We start from the raw sequence: 19805 nt of genomic DNA on the forward strand, positions 1-19805 counted from the left end.
GACTGCCTGGATCCAGAGTATTTTGGGAGATTGATAAAAATATTCTGGAATTAGTGGTTATGCTTGTACAACCTTGTGAATATATTAAAACCCACTAAATCATATACTATAGAGAGGTGGGTTTGATGGTATATTAATTATATATCAGTAAAAACAATTTTTTAAAATCACAATGAGACAGGCCTGCATACTAGTTTGATTGGTTTATAGCTTAAATTAAAAAACCAAGTGGTACCAAGTGTTGTTTTGGATCTGGAACAGCTTGAATTTTCAGGTACTGCTGATAGTTTAGCTTTTTCTTATAAGGTTAAACATATACTTAACATATTAGCTTAACATATTAGCTTAACATATTAACATAACATTAACATAGTGATATGTTAACATATATTAACATATCACTCGTGAATATTTACCCAAGAGGAATGAAAGCATATGCCATACAAATACTTATTTGTGAATGTTCAAAGCAACTTAATTTTTAAGTGTCAAAAACTAGAAACAATTTAACATTCAAGAGGTGAAATGATACGTTTTTGTTATATCCATAAAATTGGAATGCTACTCAGAAATACAATGACTATTTGATTTATGCAACTGCATGGATACACGCAGTGTTCCGCCAGCAAATGTTTTAAAACTGGCTCTTAAAAAAAAAAAAAAGAAAGAAAGAAAGAAAGAGGAGGAAGCCTTGATCTATAGCATTTCTCATTTCCATGGTACAAATGCTGCTACCATGGCTGGTTTCAAGTTACCGATATAAGGTCAATGAATGTGGAGTGAGGAAGAGATGCCTAGTAGCAAACTATTTCATAGTATTTCTTCTATCCATATCTTCTATCCAGTATTTCTTCTATCTTATATCCAATAGACATAATCTTGAACACAGTTTTTGTTTGTTTTTGTAGAGACAGGGTCTCACTCTGTCACCTAGGCTGGAGTGCAGTGGTACAATCCTAGCTCACTGCAACCTCCAACTCCTGAGCTCAATAGATCCTCCCACCTCAGCCTCCTGAGTAGCTAGGAGTACAGGCGCATGCCCTCACACCAAGCTAATTTTTTTATTTTCTGTAGCAATAGTTTCTCACTATGTTGACCAGGCTGTTTTTGAACTCCTGTGGTGGTGATCCTCTTGCCTCAGCCTCTCAAAGTGCTGGGATTACAGGTGTACGCCACCTGGCCCAGCTTAAATAAACATCATTCTTTATTCAGGTTGCTATAACAAATTTTAATAGACTGGGTGGCTTAAACATGTATTTCTTACAATTCTAAAGGCTGAGAAATCTAAGATCGGTGCCATCATGGTTGGGTTCTGATGACAGCAGCCAACTTTTCCTTGTATCCTCATATGGTGGAAAGAGTGCAGGCTAGCTCTCTAACCTCTTCCTATAAGAGCATTAATCCCATTTATGAGGGTGAAGCCTCATAACCTTCACCCTCATAACCTAATTCCTTCCAAAGGCCCCACCTCCCTAGTACCATTAGTGACTAGCTTTCAACAAGATGGCTGAGGGGATATAACATAATAAAAATTGTAAAATAATTACAAAGAGATGAGGTTTGAGAATATTTGTTAACTGTTTTAAAATAACATTTAATTGTAAATTCATATAACTTTTTAAATAAGGCTATTTAGCAATGAACTTACATCATTTGTAAAATTTTAAGACTTGGCTCTCACTAGCCTTTGTGAGCTGGTTCAATCACATTACTGGATAAAACAAAATAATTATACATAGCAAAAAAAAGGAAGGTTAAAAGTTTAATATTTATAATACTATATATATATAAATTTAATTATATACATAATTTTAGAAAATTCAAACTAGTGTGTTGTTGGGAACAGGCCCCCAAATCTGGTCATAAACTGGCCATAAACAAAATCTCTGCAGTACTGTGACATGTTTGTGATGGCCATGACGCCCACACTGAAGGTTGTGGGTTTACCGGAATGAGGGCAAGGAACACCTGGCCCACCCAGGGCGGAAAACCACTTAAGGCGCTCTTAAACCACAAACAATAGCATGAGTGATTGTGCCTTAAGGACATGTTCCTGCTGCAGATAACTGGCCAGAGCCCAGCCCTTTGTTTCCCGTAAGGAATACTTTTAGTTAATCTGTAATCTGTAGGAACAATGTTATCACTGGCTTTCTGTCAATAAATATGTGGGTAAAACTCTGTTTGAGGCTCTCAGCTCTGAAGGCTGTCAGCCCCCTGATTTCCCACTCCACACTCTGTTTCGGTGCGTGTGTCTTTAATTCCTCTAGCACCGCTGGGTTAGGGTGTCCAGGATGCAGCTGGTATTGGCAGTATATACTAACATACCAGCAATTGTCTGTTAATGAGTTGGTGGAGGTAGGACTGATGAATTACAAATGGAAGCAAAGAAACTTTTGAGAGTGAAAATATTGTCAATAATTTTTAGTTATATTTTGGTTTTACTCTATACAAGTTTAAATACTATTTAGACCCTAAAATTCCATTTAATTTAGAATTTACTGAACTTTTATGTTAGCTTAGAAGACTATATGCAAGATTTTTCAACATCCATGCACCTAAACACACAAAATCTGTGGCTAAACTGATAATTGTTATCTAGTTTGTGCTTCAATTAATAGCTGGCTAATTTACTATCAAAGATAAAACAAACTAATGGGCTTGAACCCAAGTTTGTTTCATCTCAAGCATTTGATTGATTGGTTGCATTAATGCACAGAAATTAGTGCGACTGGCTCAGTAATTGTTTTATGTTCTAATTTATATTAATAGCCACTCATACTAAATGAAATGAACAATTACTATTGAAATATTTTTGTGCCATTTTGCATTAGTAGTCATTTTTAAATAAATTCTATATAAAAATTCATAAATGTGTTGATTTTGTTTCTTGTTATGGCTCATTTAACATGGTTAGTGTACTAAATTGTGGAAATCAAAACTCAATACTATTAGCTTTACAATGTTTATAGATCAAATTTTGGTGTAAACCCACAGAGCCCATTTAACTCTACTCTTGATGTACGTTTGGTTAAAATCTTTGAGAAAATATTAATAGAAATTATAACCCCAACATGCCTGCATATGTACATACTTTTAACTATGGCAACATAATATTGGCCTAAACGAGTGTATCACAGAAAACAATGTGGAAATAATCCACAATTTTTTAAATTCTCAAGGAATGTAAAAGCAGAAGACATCTTATTAAATATTATTTTGATAAATTTCATGGAAGTAAATATACATTCAGTGTAGTTTTACTAGATGAAAGAAATGTTACAGATTATAATTTTACTTGCTGAACATACTTAATGATGAACTTACCTTCATCTCTCCCAGAGCTAAGCTTCACTATAAGTATTCTTAATATATACCATGGTGTAGTAGTACAATCTGTTCATATTTTAAAAGACAAATACTGTCTTAGACAAATTGTCACAACAAAATACTATAGACTAAGTGCCTTAAATAATAGACATTTCTCACAGTTCTGAAAGCTGGAAAGTCCAAGATCAAGGGGCTGGCAGATCTGGTGTCTGATGAAAGTTTACAGATGGCCATCTTTTCCTTGTATCTTCACACTGTGGAGGGAAGAAAGAGAAAGAAAGCCCTCTCTCTTTTTACAAGGGCACTAATCCCACCATGAGGGGCTGCTCCATTCTCATGAGCTTATTACTTCTCGAAGACCTCATCTCCTATTATCATCACACTGGGACTTAAGATTTCAACATATGCATCTTGTGGGGACACATTCAGTCCATAGCAGTATTAACTAGATAGATTTTTTTAAAGTGTACAATTTTGAATAGAATTTATCATTCTCTACTGTACTAGAGTTCTTCCAAGAAACAGAACCAGATTATAATATGAATATATATAAATAAAAAGCATACATAAATATATATATATATAATTCAGTCTCAAATACTAATCTCTTCTGTAAACACCCTCACAGACACACCCAGAAATAACCTTTAATCGGAGGACCCTGTTAGAGTAAAACAGCCTGCTACCTGAATGGAACTCTGGGACAATAGGCATCATTAGTCAAATGGATATATGGTCTCTCTATAACATGAGCTATATATTTTTTTCAGAATATCTGAAAAAGAGGAGGAAGGGGGAGTTTGGTTAAGAAAAAGCTTACAGTTGGATGATGTAATAAGTAACATTTAGCAAATATTTATTGCCCATCTACCATGGGTTCTCTATACTATACCAGGCTCTGGAGATAGGAAAAATGAATAGTATATAGTCTATATTCAGTGAACTCAATATAAATAACAAAAACTAACATACAGTGATGGCTAGAAAAATTCACAAAAGGAAATTAGTAGTCTTTCTTAACCTTTTCCCAATGAAGTTTTTATTTTACTGTGGCAAAATATACATGACACAAAATTTACTAGGTTAACCATTTTTAAGTACAGTTAAGTACATTGACATTGCTGTACAGCTAATTGCCAGAACTCTTCATCTTGAAAACCTGAAACTCTGTCCCATTAAACAACAGCTCCCGTTCACCCCTTCCCCAGCCCCTGGCAACCACCATCTACTTTCTGTCTCTATGAATCTTGGTACGTTAGGTATCTCATTTAAGTGGAATCATAACAGTATTTGTCTTTGTGTGTCTGGCTTATCTCATTATGTAAAATGTCCTCAAGGAACATTCATGCTGTAATATATATCAAAATTTTTTTTCTTTTTTAAGGTAATATTTTATTGTATGTATATGCCACATTTTGTTTATCCATTCATCCATCGATTAATGTGGGTTGCTTCTACCTTCCTTTTTTTTAACAGTGTAAACTCTTAAGATAACAAGCATTTTATTTTTTTAATTGGAAAAACCTGGCTGGGCGCAGTAGCTCATACCTGTAATCCTAGCACTTTGGGAGGCCAGGGCATGCGGATCACTTGACCCTAGGAGTTCAAGACCAGCCTGGGCAACAGGCAAAACCCCGCCTCTACAAAAAATACAAAATTAGCCAGGTATGGTGGTGGGTGCCTGTAGTTCCACCTACTCAGGAGGCTGAGGTAGGAGGATCACCTGAGCCTGGGAAGTCTAAGCTGCAGTGAGCCATGATCATGCCACTGTACTCCAGCCTGGGTGATAGAGTGAGACCCTGTCTCAAAAAAAAAATAAATAAATAAAACAAGCTGACATTTATCATAGAAAGCAAGTAATAGAAGATCTTCTTTGAGAAGGGAAAACATAAAATAGATTCAAAAAATGATTTATGTTTTAAAAGAGAATCATTCAATTAAATCTTTTAGATCTGAAAGTCCTTAGTTTGTACACGTGCCATTTTATAATCCTTTTTTTGTACTGATAAAAAAAAAAAATTGAATGCTACAGAAATACTGTGATGTGCCCATGGAGCTGAACAAAGGTCTTGTTAAGATTAAACTGGAATCTGCTGTAACTTTTATCACAAATTACTCATTGTCTGTGTTGTACTTCCTCTTAAGTATAGATAGTAAGGGCTCTCTTGTTAAATTGTTTGACTCTGAAACTTGTCTTTATCCTTCTGAAATACAAATTTCTAATTATGTATGTTTGTGAAATAGGTTTTAGTTATTTCAATTAATTGAGTAGAGTTGTAAATTATGGCAAGTGTAGGAGTTAGTGATAATCTTAAATTGTATCTATTATTAATCGTTGCATATGAAATTGAAATTGCAGTGACCTCTCTGCATTTCTTTTTTTTTTTAATTGTAAGCTGAATCTGTTTTCACACAAGATAAAAACCTTGTGCAACTGCTAGTGTTTGAAATAAATTACAATTACAGTGCTGTCTCCCTATTTCAGGCACTGCAATAAGCTAGCAGCAAATGAAAGTTCTTCTGACATTTTCAAAACCTAAAATCCAATGTTGGTTTAACTTCAGCAGTCTGCAGATAATGGATTACTGGTATTGCACTCCTATCTGAGAAACAAGCTATTTTTACCAGTGGGATAGTGATATTTGTTAGTAGTACAAATAATTCCATCATTAAATAGAGAAGGGAGGAAAATTCCTACAAGTGGCCGTTTTTTAAGGTTCATACAGTAAACATATTAAGATTGTAGAATGGAAATTAAAACATCCAAGATTGTACTAGAGTGTTTTTGTGTGTGTGTGTGTGTGCAAGTCACTTAACCTTTCTCTATATAAGTTTCCAGATATTTGAAATGGTAATAATTATGCCCACTTCAGAGGGTTGTCATAAAACTCTCAATGTAGATAAAATATGTATAACAGTGCCTGTAAGTTCTATAAAAGTGTTTGCTATTGTTATTCTTCTTCTTCTCATTTTCACATGATTCTTCATTGACTCACGTTTAGAATATTACCGTACATTCTTAACTCACTTCCGTGATTGCAGTTTCATCTTCCTAATGTTGTTCTTCCCATCTCTACTAGGGTAATCTTTAAAAAATCCAAATTTGTTGTGTCACTTCCTCGCTTAAAGGTTAATTTAGTTTTATCATTGCTTTCCAGATAAAATTTAAATTCCTTAGTATAAACAACCACAAATTTTATGATGCCATCCTTAATTCATCAGCCCATTTCTCTCGTCTTATTAATGCTTATTCCTTTCCCTGCTGTCTTTACCTATTGTAGATACTCAGGAAAAGACCGACTATTCGTTTACCTTTTGAGACTCCTATAAAGCATGATCTCCACCAGAAAGCCTTTCCTAACTCTTGCCGTTCCACGCAGTTTGAATTTGATATACTCTACCTTCGTGTTCACAATCACTGTGCTTATTGCTATTAGGGAGCTCAATTTATTGTCCTTAGCCATCTCTTTTATTGTCGATTTCCCTCTGTATCATAAGCTTTTATAGACAAGAATTGTGTTGTGACTTAATATCCTCAGCAGTTAACAGATGATGGGCAGATAGCAGCTATTTACTCATACTTGCTGCATAATCACTTAATTGATATTTGAGAGAGAGTGAGTTAACAAATGAACACCCTGGTTACAACTGGTTCTGCTTTTGTGACATCTTTCATGAAACGCATGGGATGGTGAAAAAAGGTTATATTTAGGGTTAGACCTGGATTCAACTTCTCTATCACTTAGTTTAAAAAAAAAAAAAAAAAAAGCAACGGCAGCAAAAGCCAAAATTGACAAATGGGATCTAATTAAACTAAAGAGCTTCTGCACAGCAAAAGAAACTACCATCAGAGTGAACAGGCAACCTACAGAATGGGAGAACATTTTTGCAATCTACTCATCTGACAAAGGGCTAATATCCAGAACCTACAAAGAACTCCAACAAATTTACAAGAAAAAAACAAACAACCCCATCAAAAAGTGGGCAAAGGATATGAACCGACAGTTCTCAAAAGAAGACATTTAGGCAGACAACAGATACATGAAAAAATGCTCATCATCACTGGCCATCAGAGAAATGCAAATCAAAACCACAATGAGATACCATCTCACACCAGTTAGAATGGTGATCATTAAAAAGTCAGGAAACAACAGGTGCTGGAGAGGATGTGGAGAAATAGGAACACTTTTACACTGTTGGTGGGATTGTAAACTAGTTCAACCATTATGGAAAACAGTATGGCGATTCCTCAAAGATCTACAACTAGATGTACCATATGACCCAGCCATCCCATTACTGGGTATATACCCAAAGGATTATAAATCATGCTGCTATAAAGACACATGCACACGTATGTTTATTGCGGCACTATTCACAATAGCAAAGACTTGGAATCAACCCAGATGTCCATCAGTGACAGACTGGATTAAGAAAATGTGGCACATATACACCATGGAATACTATGCAGCCATAAAAAAGGATGAGTTTGTGTCCTTTGTAGGGACATGGATGCAGCTGGAAACCATCATTCTTAGCAAACTATCACAAGAACAGAAAACCAAACACCGCATGTTCTCACTCATAGGTGGGAACTGAACAATGAGATCACTCGGACTCAGGAAGGGGAACATCACACACCGGGGCCTATCATAGGGAGGGGGGAGGGGGGAGGGATTGCATTGGGAGTTATACCTGATGTAAATGACGAGTTGATGGGTGCTGACGAGTTGATGGGTGCAGCACACCAACATGGCACAAGTATACATATGTAACAAACCTGCACGTTATGCACATGTACCCTAGAACTTAAAGTATAATAATAATAAATAAAATAAAAAATTTTTAAAAAAAGTTTAAGATTAAATAAACTTACTCTAACCCTTAGTGTCTCCATCATTATAAATTTAATTCCCAACACATAATTATCTTATATTGAATCTCAAATGGTTTAATATATATAAATCATTATAGAAATATTAAATCTATTGAAGACAGTATTGGTGCTGATATGGACTCTAGAGCCAAGTTACCCGGGGGTTTATATCCTAGATCTGCCATTTGCCAGCTCTGTGATTTTTGAACATGCTTTTCTCTTTGTATCTACATTTTCTCCTCTGTAAAATGGAAATTATAATATTAAGTTGGTGCAAAAGTAATTGTGGTTTTGGATCATGAATTTTAAGTTTTTATATTAATAACTAGGCTCAAAGACATATTTATTAATCAAAATAGGAAGCATTACAATCAACACATTTTGCCAATAAGAAATACATTGGTTTATTCCTGTAACATAAAAATCTATCTTTTGGGATTCAAGAAACTCTTGGAAAGCATTTTCTGCATCCAGCTGGTTGTGGAAGTGTTTTCCTTGCAAAATGTTGTTGAGATGCTTAAAGAAATGGTAGTCAGCTGGCGAGAGGTCAGGTGAATATGGCGAATGAGGCACAACTTTGTAGTCCAATTCATTCAACTTTTGAAGTACTGATTGTGTAACTTGTGGTTGGGCACTGTCATGGAGAAGAATTAGGTCCTTTCTGTTGACCAATGCTGGCTGCAGATATTGCAGTTTTTGGTGCATCTCAGCTATTTGCTGAGCATACTTCTCAGATGTAATAGTTAAGCCAGGATTCAGAATGCTGTAGTGGATCAGACCAGCAGAGCACTAAACAGCAACCATGACCTGTTTTTGGTGGAAGTTGGCTTTGGGAGGTGCTTTGAAGCTTCTGGTTGTCATATAAAATCCACTTTTGATTGTACATCACAATCCGATTCAGAAATGGTTCATTGTTGTTACATAGAATAAGAGAAGACAAGACTTCAAAACAATTTTTGGTTAGCTCATGACACATCCTCTTATCAAGCTTTTATCACCTCTCCAATTTGATTCAAATGCTGAATGACTATAGAATGGTTGATGTTGAGTTCTTCTGCAGCTTCTCCTGTAGTTGTAAGAGGATCAGCTTGGGTGATTGCTCTCAGTTGGTCGTTGTCAACTTCTGATAGCTGGCCACTATGTCCTCATCTTCAATGATCTCCTTTGCAAAACTTCCTGAACCACCACTGCACTGTACGTTCGTTAGTAGTTCCTGGGCCAAATGTGTTGTTCACATTGCCAGTTATCTCCACTGATTTATAACCCATTTTGAACTCAAATAAGAAAATCACTCAAATTTGCTTTTTGCCTAACATCATTTCCATGGTCTAAAATAAACATAAACAGCAAGCAATAAGTCATTAGCAAAAAAAAAAAAAGTGAGAAATGCTCATTAAAATGATGTATAACATAAGTACATTTAAGAATGCATTTCAATATCAAACAGCAAATTCTAACAATGTAAAAACTGTAGTTACTTTTGCAGTTACCTAATAGTACACTTCTGAGGATTATTTTGAGGAATATATGAGGTGGTGTCTATCAAGCACTCACCATAGTTACTAACACATAGTAAGCACCCAACAAATATTAGCTTAAAAAAATTTCCTGCAACTCAAGGCATAGCTTAATAGCTGCCTCTTTTTTAAAGACTTCCTTGATTGAATAATTTTTTCCCTCTAAACTCCAATAACATGATACATAATTTATTCATAAAGCACCACAAGGAACTTCAGCTTTGTATCTCCTTTATTTGCTTTTAATTTTCTTTAAATACTATATTTATTTCATTCATCTCATGTATCACTATCATTATCACTTCTATTATATCACCTATTATGTTTTAATTCTCTACATATTTAACACTATTAAATATTTTTTATATAGGTAAATATTATCTATCACGCTCTAAAATGTAAGCTCCATAATAGCAAGGACCTTATGTTAATAGTATCTGCACATTATAGATAGTAAATAATTGCTGAATGGATGAATAATGACTTAAACATTTATTGAATTAATGTATTACACTTGGCAATAAAATTGGTAACTCTCTTAACTGTCTATAGATGACTAATAAATTGTCCTAAGGCTTAGTGGCATAAAACAATAGAAATGTATAATATCACAGTTTTTGTGGGTCTAGAATCCAAGTGTGGTTTAGCTGAGTATTCTGGCTCAGGGTTTCTCACAAGGCTCAGCTTCCAAGGTTACTCATGGACTGGCTCTTATGAGTGAAAGGAGTATCAAATAATTTAGGAGTCATGTTTAAAAACTGCCACAGTCTGCCCTCTAGGCACAAATTATTTACGTTTCCCCACATGCAAAATACAATTGTTTCCTCCCAAACTCCTCCACATGTTTCATTTCATTACAGGATCAGGCTAAGGCTAAAGGGAAAAAATTGTCATTTAAATCAGGTGAAAGTATGGATGAGGCTTTCTGGGTTTGATTCCTCAAAAATAGCTGCATAAATATTGTTCCCATCTAAAGACCAGTGAACTACAGTGACAAGTTACCTATTCCCTTTAAAACCAATATAAAATGGTAGGACAGGCATAGGATAACTGCAGACATTCCTATTCAAAAAGGGTGGAGGAAGATTGGGAGGCTAACATGTCCTTAGCAATTCTGAAATCCAAGCAAGTTCTTGTTTCCAGTTCCTTTATTAGAATGTTGTATTGTTTCCTAGGAATGATTAATTGCTCTTGGCTTTACCCTTCGAGCTCTTGATTCTAACCTCTGAATTATCCATACATTTCAGTAAGATATAGCTCATGTTTGCAGCTGAGTGGTTTTCTCAGTCTGCTCCCTGCCCATAGAAGCCCTGGAGCCAAGTTCTCTTTGAATTGCACCCTCTCCTAACCCTGTAATCCTAAACTGATAGTTTACACCAGAACAGTTTCTCTAAAACTGGGAGTTTGCTGTGAATCTCATTGAGATTCACTCCATTAGACAAAAACCACAACCACAGATCTTTTCAAGATAAGTCTGTCTTTCTATCTTAGGCTTCTTTTGCATCAGCTGTGGGACAACACCCTTAAGATTTATTGAAGCCCTGTTGTTTAACAGAGGTTTATCTGAGATTCTTCCTTCCTTTTTTTTTAAGTCCTCAAAGCTCCATAGGCTTCCTCTAGTAGTCTCCTAGAAGTCCTCTAAGTTTTCACTTACATTCTCCTAAAGATCCCTCCAGCTTCAACCCACCACCTAGTCTCAAGTTCAGTGCCATATGATTCAGGATTTTGTTAAGGCAGCACCGCCTCTGGTGTATCAAAATTGTTACCGGTTGTCTTGCTGCAGAACAAATCTCACCAAAACTTACTGGCTTAAAATAATATTTTTAAAAAATCATTTATTTTTAGCTTAAAAGTCTGGAATTTACTAGGGCTTGGTAGAGAAATCTTGTCTCCTTCACACAGCTCACTCACATGGTTGGCAAGTTGGTGCCAGCTGGGGGTCTCTGTTTATCTCCACATGGGCCTCTCCAAAGACAGTTTGGGCTCTGCAGCATGGTGACTGGCTTCTAAGATTAAAAATCTCAGAAGGCAGGAAATATAAGCAACCAATTTTTTATAGCCTAGACTTGGAAACTGGCATAGTATTACTTCCTTTGTATTGGAAGAGAGGAGCACAGACCTCAAGTCTCAAGAGGCAAAGTGTCAAAGGATTTGCAGTTGTGTTTCAAAATCACTACACCTGTTTTAGATCAAAACACAGTTCTGGCACTTATCTATCACATTCCTAAGAAGGCTTACTTTATTCCTGTAAAGTAAAGGGATTCAATGTTTTCTAAGGTCCTTTTCTACTCTAAATTTGGTCATCTTACAATTCCATTTTCTATACATTATTGATATATTCTAGCCCATGGTTTCTTAACTATGTAATCAGACAGTGTTTGGGGTATAAAATTGATGTTCTCTCCTTATTACCACACTTCAGAAAAATCATATGTTGAGAAGTTTGTGTGATATTTATAAAATATTTAGAAAATCCAGAAAATCTTCACCAAAAAGGTGTATTATAATCACCATGAACTTACAAGAATACTTGTGCAATGAAGAGTCTGCATTAACAGAGAATGCCTTTATTGGAAGGTCAAATATTAGAAAGATAACTTTTGTAAGGCAGCTATTCTTAGAGGGGTTTTATTTTATTTGTTTTTAATTTAATGCACTCCTTTTTATTTTTTTCTGTTTGTTTCATATGTCTCAATGTAGTTTGGGGAATAAAGTTTCCATTATACTGCTCTATTTATAGTTTTAAAAAATACTGAATGGACCAAAGCTGATTGTTTTATAATCTTCACCACTTATAAAGTGAATTTGTCAAATTTGTGTTTCATTATGCAATAAATATTGTTTAAGAAAACATGGTTGACTATTTATTATATGTTAGTTTAAGTTCATCTATTTATTCTTTCAGGAACTTGTACTTTTCTTCCTTTTAGAGAAATATTAATTCTTGCTGTCTCTACTATTCAATTTAATGAGATCATAGAAAAACAGACATATCTTAATGAATTTCATATGTATATGTGAATTATGCCAAAATTTTTCTCCATCACACTACTGTTAGTCTTTTATATGTAGTATCATAAACACAAACTCAGTTTTGACCCTTTTTAAATTGCAGTGTCCTCTCGCATGGCAGAGCAAGTGGGAAGGCCCAGAAGATCCCTTACAATACCTGAGAGGTCTTGTTGCCCGTGCCCTTGCAATACAGGTAAGCCTAAATTATTTACTAAGTGGGTTGTCCGACTGTGTGACTATTGTATTATAGAGATAACCATTGTGCTAATCACTAGTGAGAATTACATGATGATTTTGCACATAAAACACCATATATTCATTATTCTGCCATTTGTTATTTTTGTATAGCACTATTTTTTTTTTAACAAAAAAATGTGTTTTCTGCTTTACTGTGGCTTGTCATCATTTTTGAGAATTTAGAGAACAATTTACAATTTTAGTAGAGATGGATCTCATAGACGGTAACTGAAACTGAATCATCACCGTGACTAGTTTGCCTTAGGGAGCTCTCTATGGGGAGCTGCTTTAAAAAAGTTTATTTCAAATTGATAAATTGTTTTCAGAATAAACCAGTCAGGTAACTTCAGGAAAACAGAAGAATAGTATAGACAGAGAAAGAGTGTATTTTTTAAGGAATAGTAGATGATACAGGTTAGTTGATGCAAACAAGGTACCTTTGTGGATTTTCCACTGTCTTCCTCTGCTTGTTGCACCAGCTTCACAAAAGAGCCTTTCAGTTTAACCACATTAACTTCTACTATCACATGAATAACTTGATCTGTGTCCTCAATGCAGCACTCTTCATCCATGCTTTAAAAAAAAAAAAAAAAAAAATCCACAAACCTGTTCACATCTTTAACCTTGTTATCACTCATCTCTGCTCCACCTTTGAACCCCTAAGCATACATGTTATTCTTTGACAATAGCCACATTTCATTCCCAAGTTTGTATTCTCTAGACTTTCCAGTCTCTTCCTGCTCAGTATTCTCTCATTCTGTCACTTTCTTTCCTGATTCTGGCCAATTCATCCTGCAATTTGTGGCATATAACTGTATTCTCTTTCTAGCACCTTTGGTACCCTAACTCACTTTTCTTTATGCTTCATCCTTTCCAAAAACCATTTAACTTGGATTAGTAGCTGTCCATATGCAGGCTGCTGAGCTCTGCTACCAACACTTCAGATACAGTGTACCTTCAGGTACAGTTCAGATACAGTGGATGGGCCCTGAGCACTGCTCCTGTATTCCACAGTGATGTTTCAAACCTTCACTCTTTCTTGAAGATTCCATTCTGTCACTGACTCCCCTTTTCCTTAGCAGAACACCTTATGTTTTACTTCACAGAGAAAATTCAAGCTGTGAGATATGACCACTTGAAAATTCCTGCCCTTCTCTCTCATCTACAAATTTGTCTGAAGCCATCTTCATCATCTTTGTTCTAACATAAAAGTTGACCTTATGAAATTGAAGGCTCATCCCTAGACCTGTGTATTGATTCTGTCTGTTCTTTACTCTTTAGAGACCTCCTCCAGGGGGTCTTCCCTTGTTCTTCTGTCTTTTCATCTTTTCATCTCTTCTTACTCTGTTTGCTGGCCTACAATTGGGACTCCTTTGAAGGTACCAGGACCGATCTGAGCAATAGTTTGGCTTCTATTATAACCAGTTCTCCAGTCTGTAGGATTGTTGAAGGAAGAAAAAGTACTAGATCTGGAAATGGGTTAAAATTAGCAGGCAGAGAAGAATCTGTCAGGGACTCTGATTTAGTCATCTTTCTATCTATCTGTTGTGCATATGCCTGGACATAATCTATCACTAAATGCTGGAAGGAAGGAAGAAAGGGAGAAAGTCTATTAGTGATCTTAGAAAAGTATAGAAATGCTCTGAAGTTTGTTGTATAATTGCATGGCTATGATAATTTACCACTTCATGTACTTTTCAGTACTGTTTCCTTTAAATTATTTTTAAAAGGACAGGGACTTTTAACTTGCCATGAATGGCAGCCTATATTACACTATGTAAGTACACTTAATAATTATGCTGTGTATTTATAATGATAAATATATTGGTGGTACTATAATATTCTTTAAAACAATTTTACAGGAATTATTGCAATTTCTTGCATGGTTATTCATATATTAATAACTGGTCATCAAAACTGAACACTTTTCTACTGTGTAATTTTCTTAAAAGCTTTATAAGGCATTTAGCATTAATTGTAGTGACAAAATACCCTCCTAACCCTCAAGATAATGTTCAGGACTGACCATAGCTTACCTTTCATCCTTCCAACCAGGGAATATGCAGTATTTCTTCCACAACCACTTGGGGATACTTTTTATGTTGTTTTATTTTCCTGGCTTAATATTTTTTAAATTTTAAATATATATAGATATCCATCTTCCTGAGGTAACCTTTAATATTTGGGATTTGCTTTTCATCTATTCAAGGGCTTGATAGATCCCTTGTTTTCATCTGTGCCTTCTGTTTCACAGGTACATATCCAGAGCAGCTTGTGATACTTGGAGAACAATGTAACTACCTAGTTGGAAAACAAAGGATGGGAAACTGGGTGGGCAGGGAAAATTAGAAGCACTATTTGCAAGGAACTGTGAAAATGGCACCTTTTGGTTTCTTAAGAAAGCATAATGATCAGACTCAATCCAAACAGGTATACAGCAGGTTGAGCCCAGATCCAGCTATAGTTTAACATTTTAGGGTCTTGCATTTTGAGGCATAGTTTATGGGAAAAGACAATAAACTATTGAGGGTGTCATATATTGTGCCAGTTTATTACAGGAGTTTTATGCAAATAAGGTAAGACTGACTTGGGTCAAAGGTAGCATTCATTCATTCATTCATTCATTCAAAAATATAATAAGCAGCTACTTTATTCTAGGCCCTGTGTGAAGTACTGGGGATATAATGGTTAGTAAGTAGATACAATAGCTGCCTCACAGATCTTATATTCATTCATCATTTTATCAATAAAAGTTCTATAAATGTAAGCTGGGCACAGTGGCACGTGCCTGTAGTTCCAGTGACTCAGGAGGCTGAGGCAGGAGGATCACTTGAGCCCAAGAGTTCAAGTCCAGCCTGGGAAACAATGAGACCTCGCCCCTTAAAAAAGATAATTCCACAAATGTGATTAATACTTTCCTGGCGCCAAACACTGTGTGAGGTTGCTGAATATGGAGTGGTAAACAAAATAGACATACATCTTGTTCTCCAGGAATTATCCTTACAACTTATCAGAAAGATAGAACTGAATAAACAACAGTAAGAGAAGAGTGATAAAGGAAGTACAGTATTATGGAAGCAAATAGCACTACTTAACCTAGAAGGGGTCAGAGAAGTGATGCCTAAGCTGAGAACTTAGTAGGAATAAACCAAATGAAGTTGAGAGGAAAGAATTTATCAGACAGAAGGCAGACCAGAGTCTGATATCAAGAGTAAGTATTGTGTTATACCAAAGTTATTGAAATTTTGTAAAAAAAAAATTAATAAAAAGTAAGCATTGTGGTTTCAAGTAACTAAAAGCAGAGCATAGATTGCAAGGAGGGGTGTTCAGGCTGGACAGCAAGAGGGGCCAAATCATGATCATGTATTAAGGAATTATATTTTATCCTAAGGACAAAAGGTAACCATTGCAAGATTTTAAGGAGGAAAGTCAGATTATGTTTTAAAGGGATTATTTTAGCTGCAGTATGGAGAACTCTTAGTCTACTTTGTGGCCAAAGGTTTCAGACTCTCCTCTGAATATGCTTAATTTAGAGAAAGCTATAGATCCCCTAGGTGTCCAAGGAACCTGAGCCACAGAGAGTCTTGCAGGCAGCCAGGCACTCTCTGGTTTCTATAAGATCCTTTAGAGCAAATATCTTTTTAAAAAAAAATTCCACTGTATTTCCAATACCTATATACTGTCTGCTGAATGAATGAATGAACAAAGGATTTAACAAATGAATGGACTAGACTGATTATTCTCTTTGGGGAATTTAGAATTATTTCCCTGGCTTCAAATTTTTCTGCCTTTTCTCTTCAGAAATGACATCTTCAAAGATTTTCTTGTGTTCCTGATTTCCACTCCGTGTTTTCCCTTTGGCGTGTAGTGTATCCCTTATAGCAGGATATTTTGATTCTTCTGTGATCATCATTCTAAATTCTAGCATGTTCTCTACCCTGTTTGTAAATCTTACATTGTCAGCCTTTGTTTTGGTTCCTTTGTCCTAGTTTTCTGAACTACTCATAGTTGGATCCGTTGACTCTGCATCTGCAATTTTTATTCCAGCCCTGCTCGTGTGTTGATTTCTATATCCAAGCCAGGATATAGAGAGAGATCTTTATCACCATGACCTAGTTATACTTGGTTATGCTTAATAGACCCAATATTCTGGAAATGTTTAATGGACTCCTAAATATCTCCCCCATTATGCTTCCTTTGAAAAGCAAACTTGGAGTGCTGTGTGTTAAATTAGCATTAAGGTTTGCCATTAATACTTACAGTTCATTTCAAACTTCTGCTTCAGTTTCATGTCTTTAGTTTTAAGATCCACAGTAACTTCTTGAACTCCACTCAAATTTTTTTTGGCAAGGTCAAGCCAGTGGCTGGTACATTGCTCTACTACCAAATCCTGCCACCCTTCCTTCTTATGACAGAATTTTGTTGTTTATATCAACTATTAGGCACCTTGAAGTTTGGCGTGATCTAAGCAATAGATAAATAGCATTAATTATTGTTATTAGTAAATACCACTTAGCATGACATATAGACTGTCCTTAAAGCTTATCAGGAAAATAGATAACTAAATAAGCAACAAAACAAATAATTACAGGAAGTATTTGAGCAAATAGCAGAAGTAGTACAATCTAGAACCACTTAGTGCTATCCCCTGTTCCCCAGGGGGTAGTTCAGTCTAAAACTTTTGGAATCATTGTTGACTTCTCTCCTCTCACACTTCACATCCAGTCTACCAGCAAGTCATATTTTCTCTGCATTCAAAATACATTCAGAGGTACCTTTTGCCATCTGTACTACCACTACCTTGATGGAAGTCATTGTGAATGCAGCTACTATCTAACTAGAGTTCTGCTTCCACCCTTGTTCCCATTCTTATTGGTTCTCAACCACACAATCTCAAATGCTCCTATGTGAAAGCACAGCTCAGATTACATCACTCCTGTCTTGGAAATATCCCCATGACTAGTCATGTCATCTTGAGTATCAAAATCCTTACAATAGCCTACAAGTTTCTTTAAGGTCAAGCCCCATTATCTCTTTCCTTTCCTGGTTTTCTACTTTATTTACTCTGGTCTAGCCATACTGGTCTTGCTTTTCAGTGAACAAACCCAGCACGCTCCCTCTCATGGCCTTTACCCTTGCTGCTTCCTCTCCTTGGAATGCTCTCCCCCCCGCCCATAGGCACAAGGAAGCATCCTTATCTCCTTCAGGTCTTCGCTCAGATGTCACCTTTTCAGTGAAGCCTTCCCTGATCATCCTGTTTCAAATTGTAACCTCCACCCCATCCCCAATACTTCTTACTCTCTTTTCCTTCTTTGTTTTTCTCTATGGCCTATATCTTCATCTAATACTCTGTATATTATAACCCATTCATTTTCAAGAGTTTCTATGTATTCTTCCACTAAAAAGGAAGCTTCATAAGGGCAGAGAGTTTTGTCTGTTTACTGCCCTATCCAAGCATGTAGACAGTAACCAATACAAATAGGCTTTTCAGTACATATTTGTTAAGTAAATAAATGACTCCAATCATAAGGCTATTTATTCTCAAGCAAATTGGCATAAATCTCTTTTTTCCAATCATCACGATTTAGCTTCCTGGGATATATTCTGTAGTGTTTCATTACATAGTTTGAGATTTTTGGCCTCTATCTAAATCTACCCATAAATGTTATGGTTTAACTTTATACTTTACTGCCACAATCTAACATTTGAAGTGTTTTATTTCTCTTAAGATCTCAAATGTAAAAAGCAATTTATTGTAATTACATTGTTAGATTTTCACTCAGTTTTTGCGGTGTCTTACTGTATTTTGGGAAGGTTCTGCTACCATATTCTGCATTCCTGGAAGAGTGTGTTATTTTCCTAACTCATCTTAGTAACTCTCCTAGTCCTTAGTACGGTATTTCACACACAGTAAGTACTCAGTAAAATTATTCATAGAAGACTTATATAAATAAACAAAGTTGAAAACGTCTATATGTGGCTTTAAAACCTCCAGCATCCCCATTTTTGTATGTTATACCCATAAGAGAAACCTGTGGATGTTTTTTATTCATATATATGAATATATATTAGTTTATTCATTCAGCGAATATTTACTGAGCTTCTATTTTATGCCAGCCACTGTTCTTGAGTGCTAGAAATACACCATAGTGAGGAAACATGAAATTCCTGTCAACAAGAATTACTACATTTTAGTGAAGGAGATAGATAGCAAACAAATAAATATGTTAATATTAGAATTATATCAAAATAATTTGGTCAAAATCTTGAAATTAAAGATTAATATACAGCCAAGCTTTAAACTAGATTATCACCATCACAGAATGAACTTAGGGTATATATCTGAAATTGTATTCAGAAAAATAAAGCTTTTACTATAGCAATAGTATTACAAAATGTTGAGTCAAATTTTGCACAGGGACAGTAATTTCTCAGCAGTAACAGCTGATAAATCCTTCGTATGGCCAACTATCTTGCACATTTGGAATACTAAACAGTACTCTATGGTCTACAATGATATGCAGTTTTATAGAAGCAATCTTACAAAACATGCTATTTGTACTGCTTGCAGAAGATAAATCTTGGTTCTAGAAATTTGACAATATAGCAACATAATTGGCTTTTCAAGATAACAAAATCCTTCCTGAATTTCTATCTGCATTGCACCTTTCATCACATGCATACCAAGTTTAGCAGCTTCCTGGGGTAGCATAATAAGAGGATCTTTACAGCAGAAAACATGCAGCGAATACTTAAACTCTTATGACAAATTTGGTTTCTTGAAGAATCAGCAAGGTCTAGCAAACGGTTTTTCCTGCAAGTAACCAATGATTGCTAGT

At 35.5% G+C, this 19805-nt stretch overlaps 1 protein-coding gene across 3 annotated transcripts in view; it reads left to right on the forward strand.

Moving 5' to 3' along the window:
* Positions 1–19805, forward strand: part of DYNC2H1 (dynein cytoplasmic 2 heavy chain 1) — a 370568-nt gene that overhangs the window by 314030 nt on the left and 36733 nt on the right. For all 3 annotated transcript variants that reach the window (XM_073020665.1, XM_073020669.1, XM_008020676.3), the window contains one exon: positions 12833–12922. In XM_073020665.1, coding sequence (XP_072876766.1) covers positions 12833–12922 — 90 coding nt within the window. The remainder of the gene's footprint in view (positions 1–12832; positions 12923–19805) is intronic.

This window comes from Chlorocebus sabaeus, chromosome 1 (genome assembly GCF_047675955.1).
Source record: "Chlorocebus sabaeus isolate Y175 chromosome 1, mChlSab1.0.hap1, whole genome shotgun sequence".
Taxonomy (NCBI): Eukaryota; Metazoa; Chordata; class Mammalia; order Primates; family Cercopithecidae; genus Chlorocebus; species Chlorocebus sabaeus.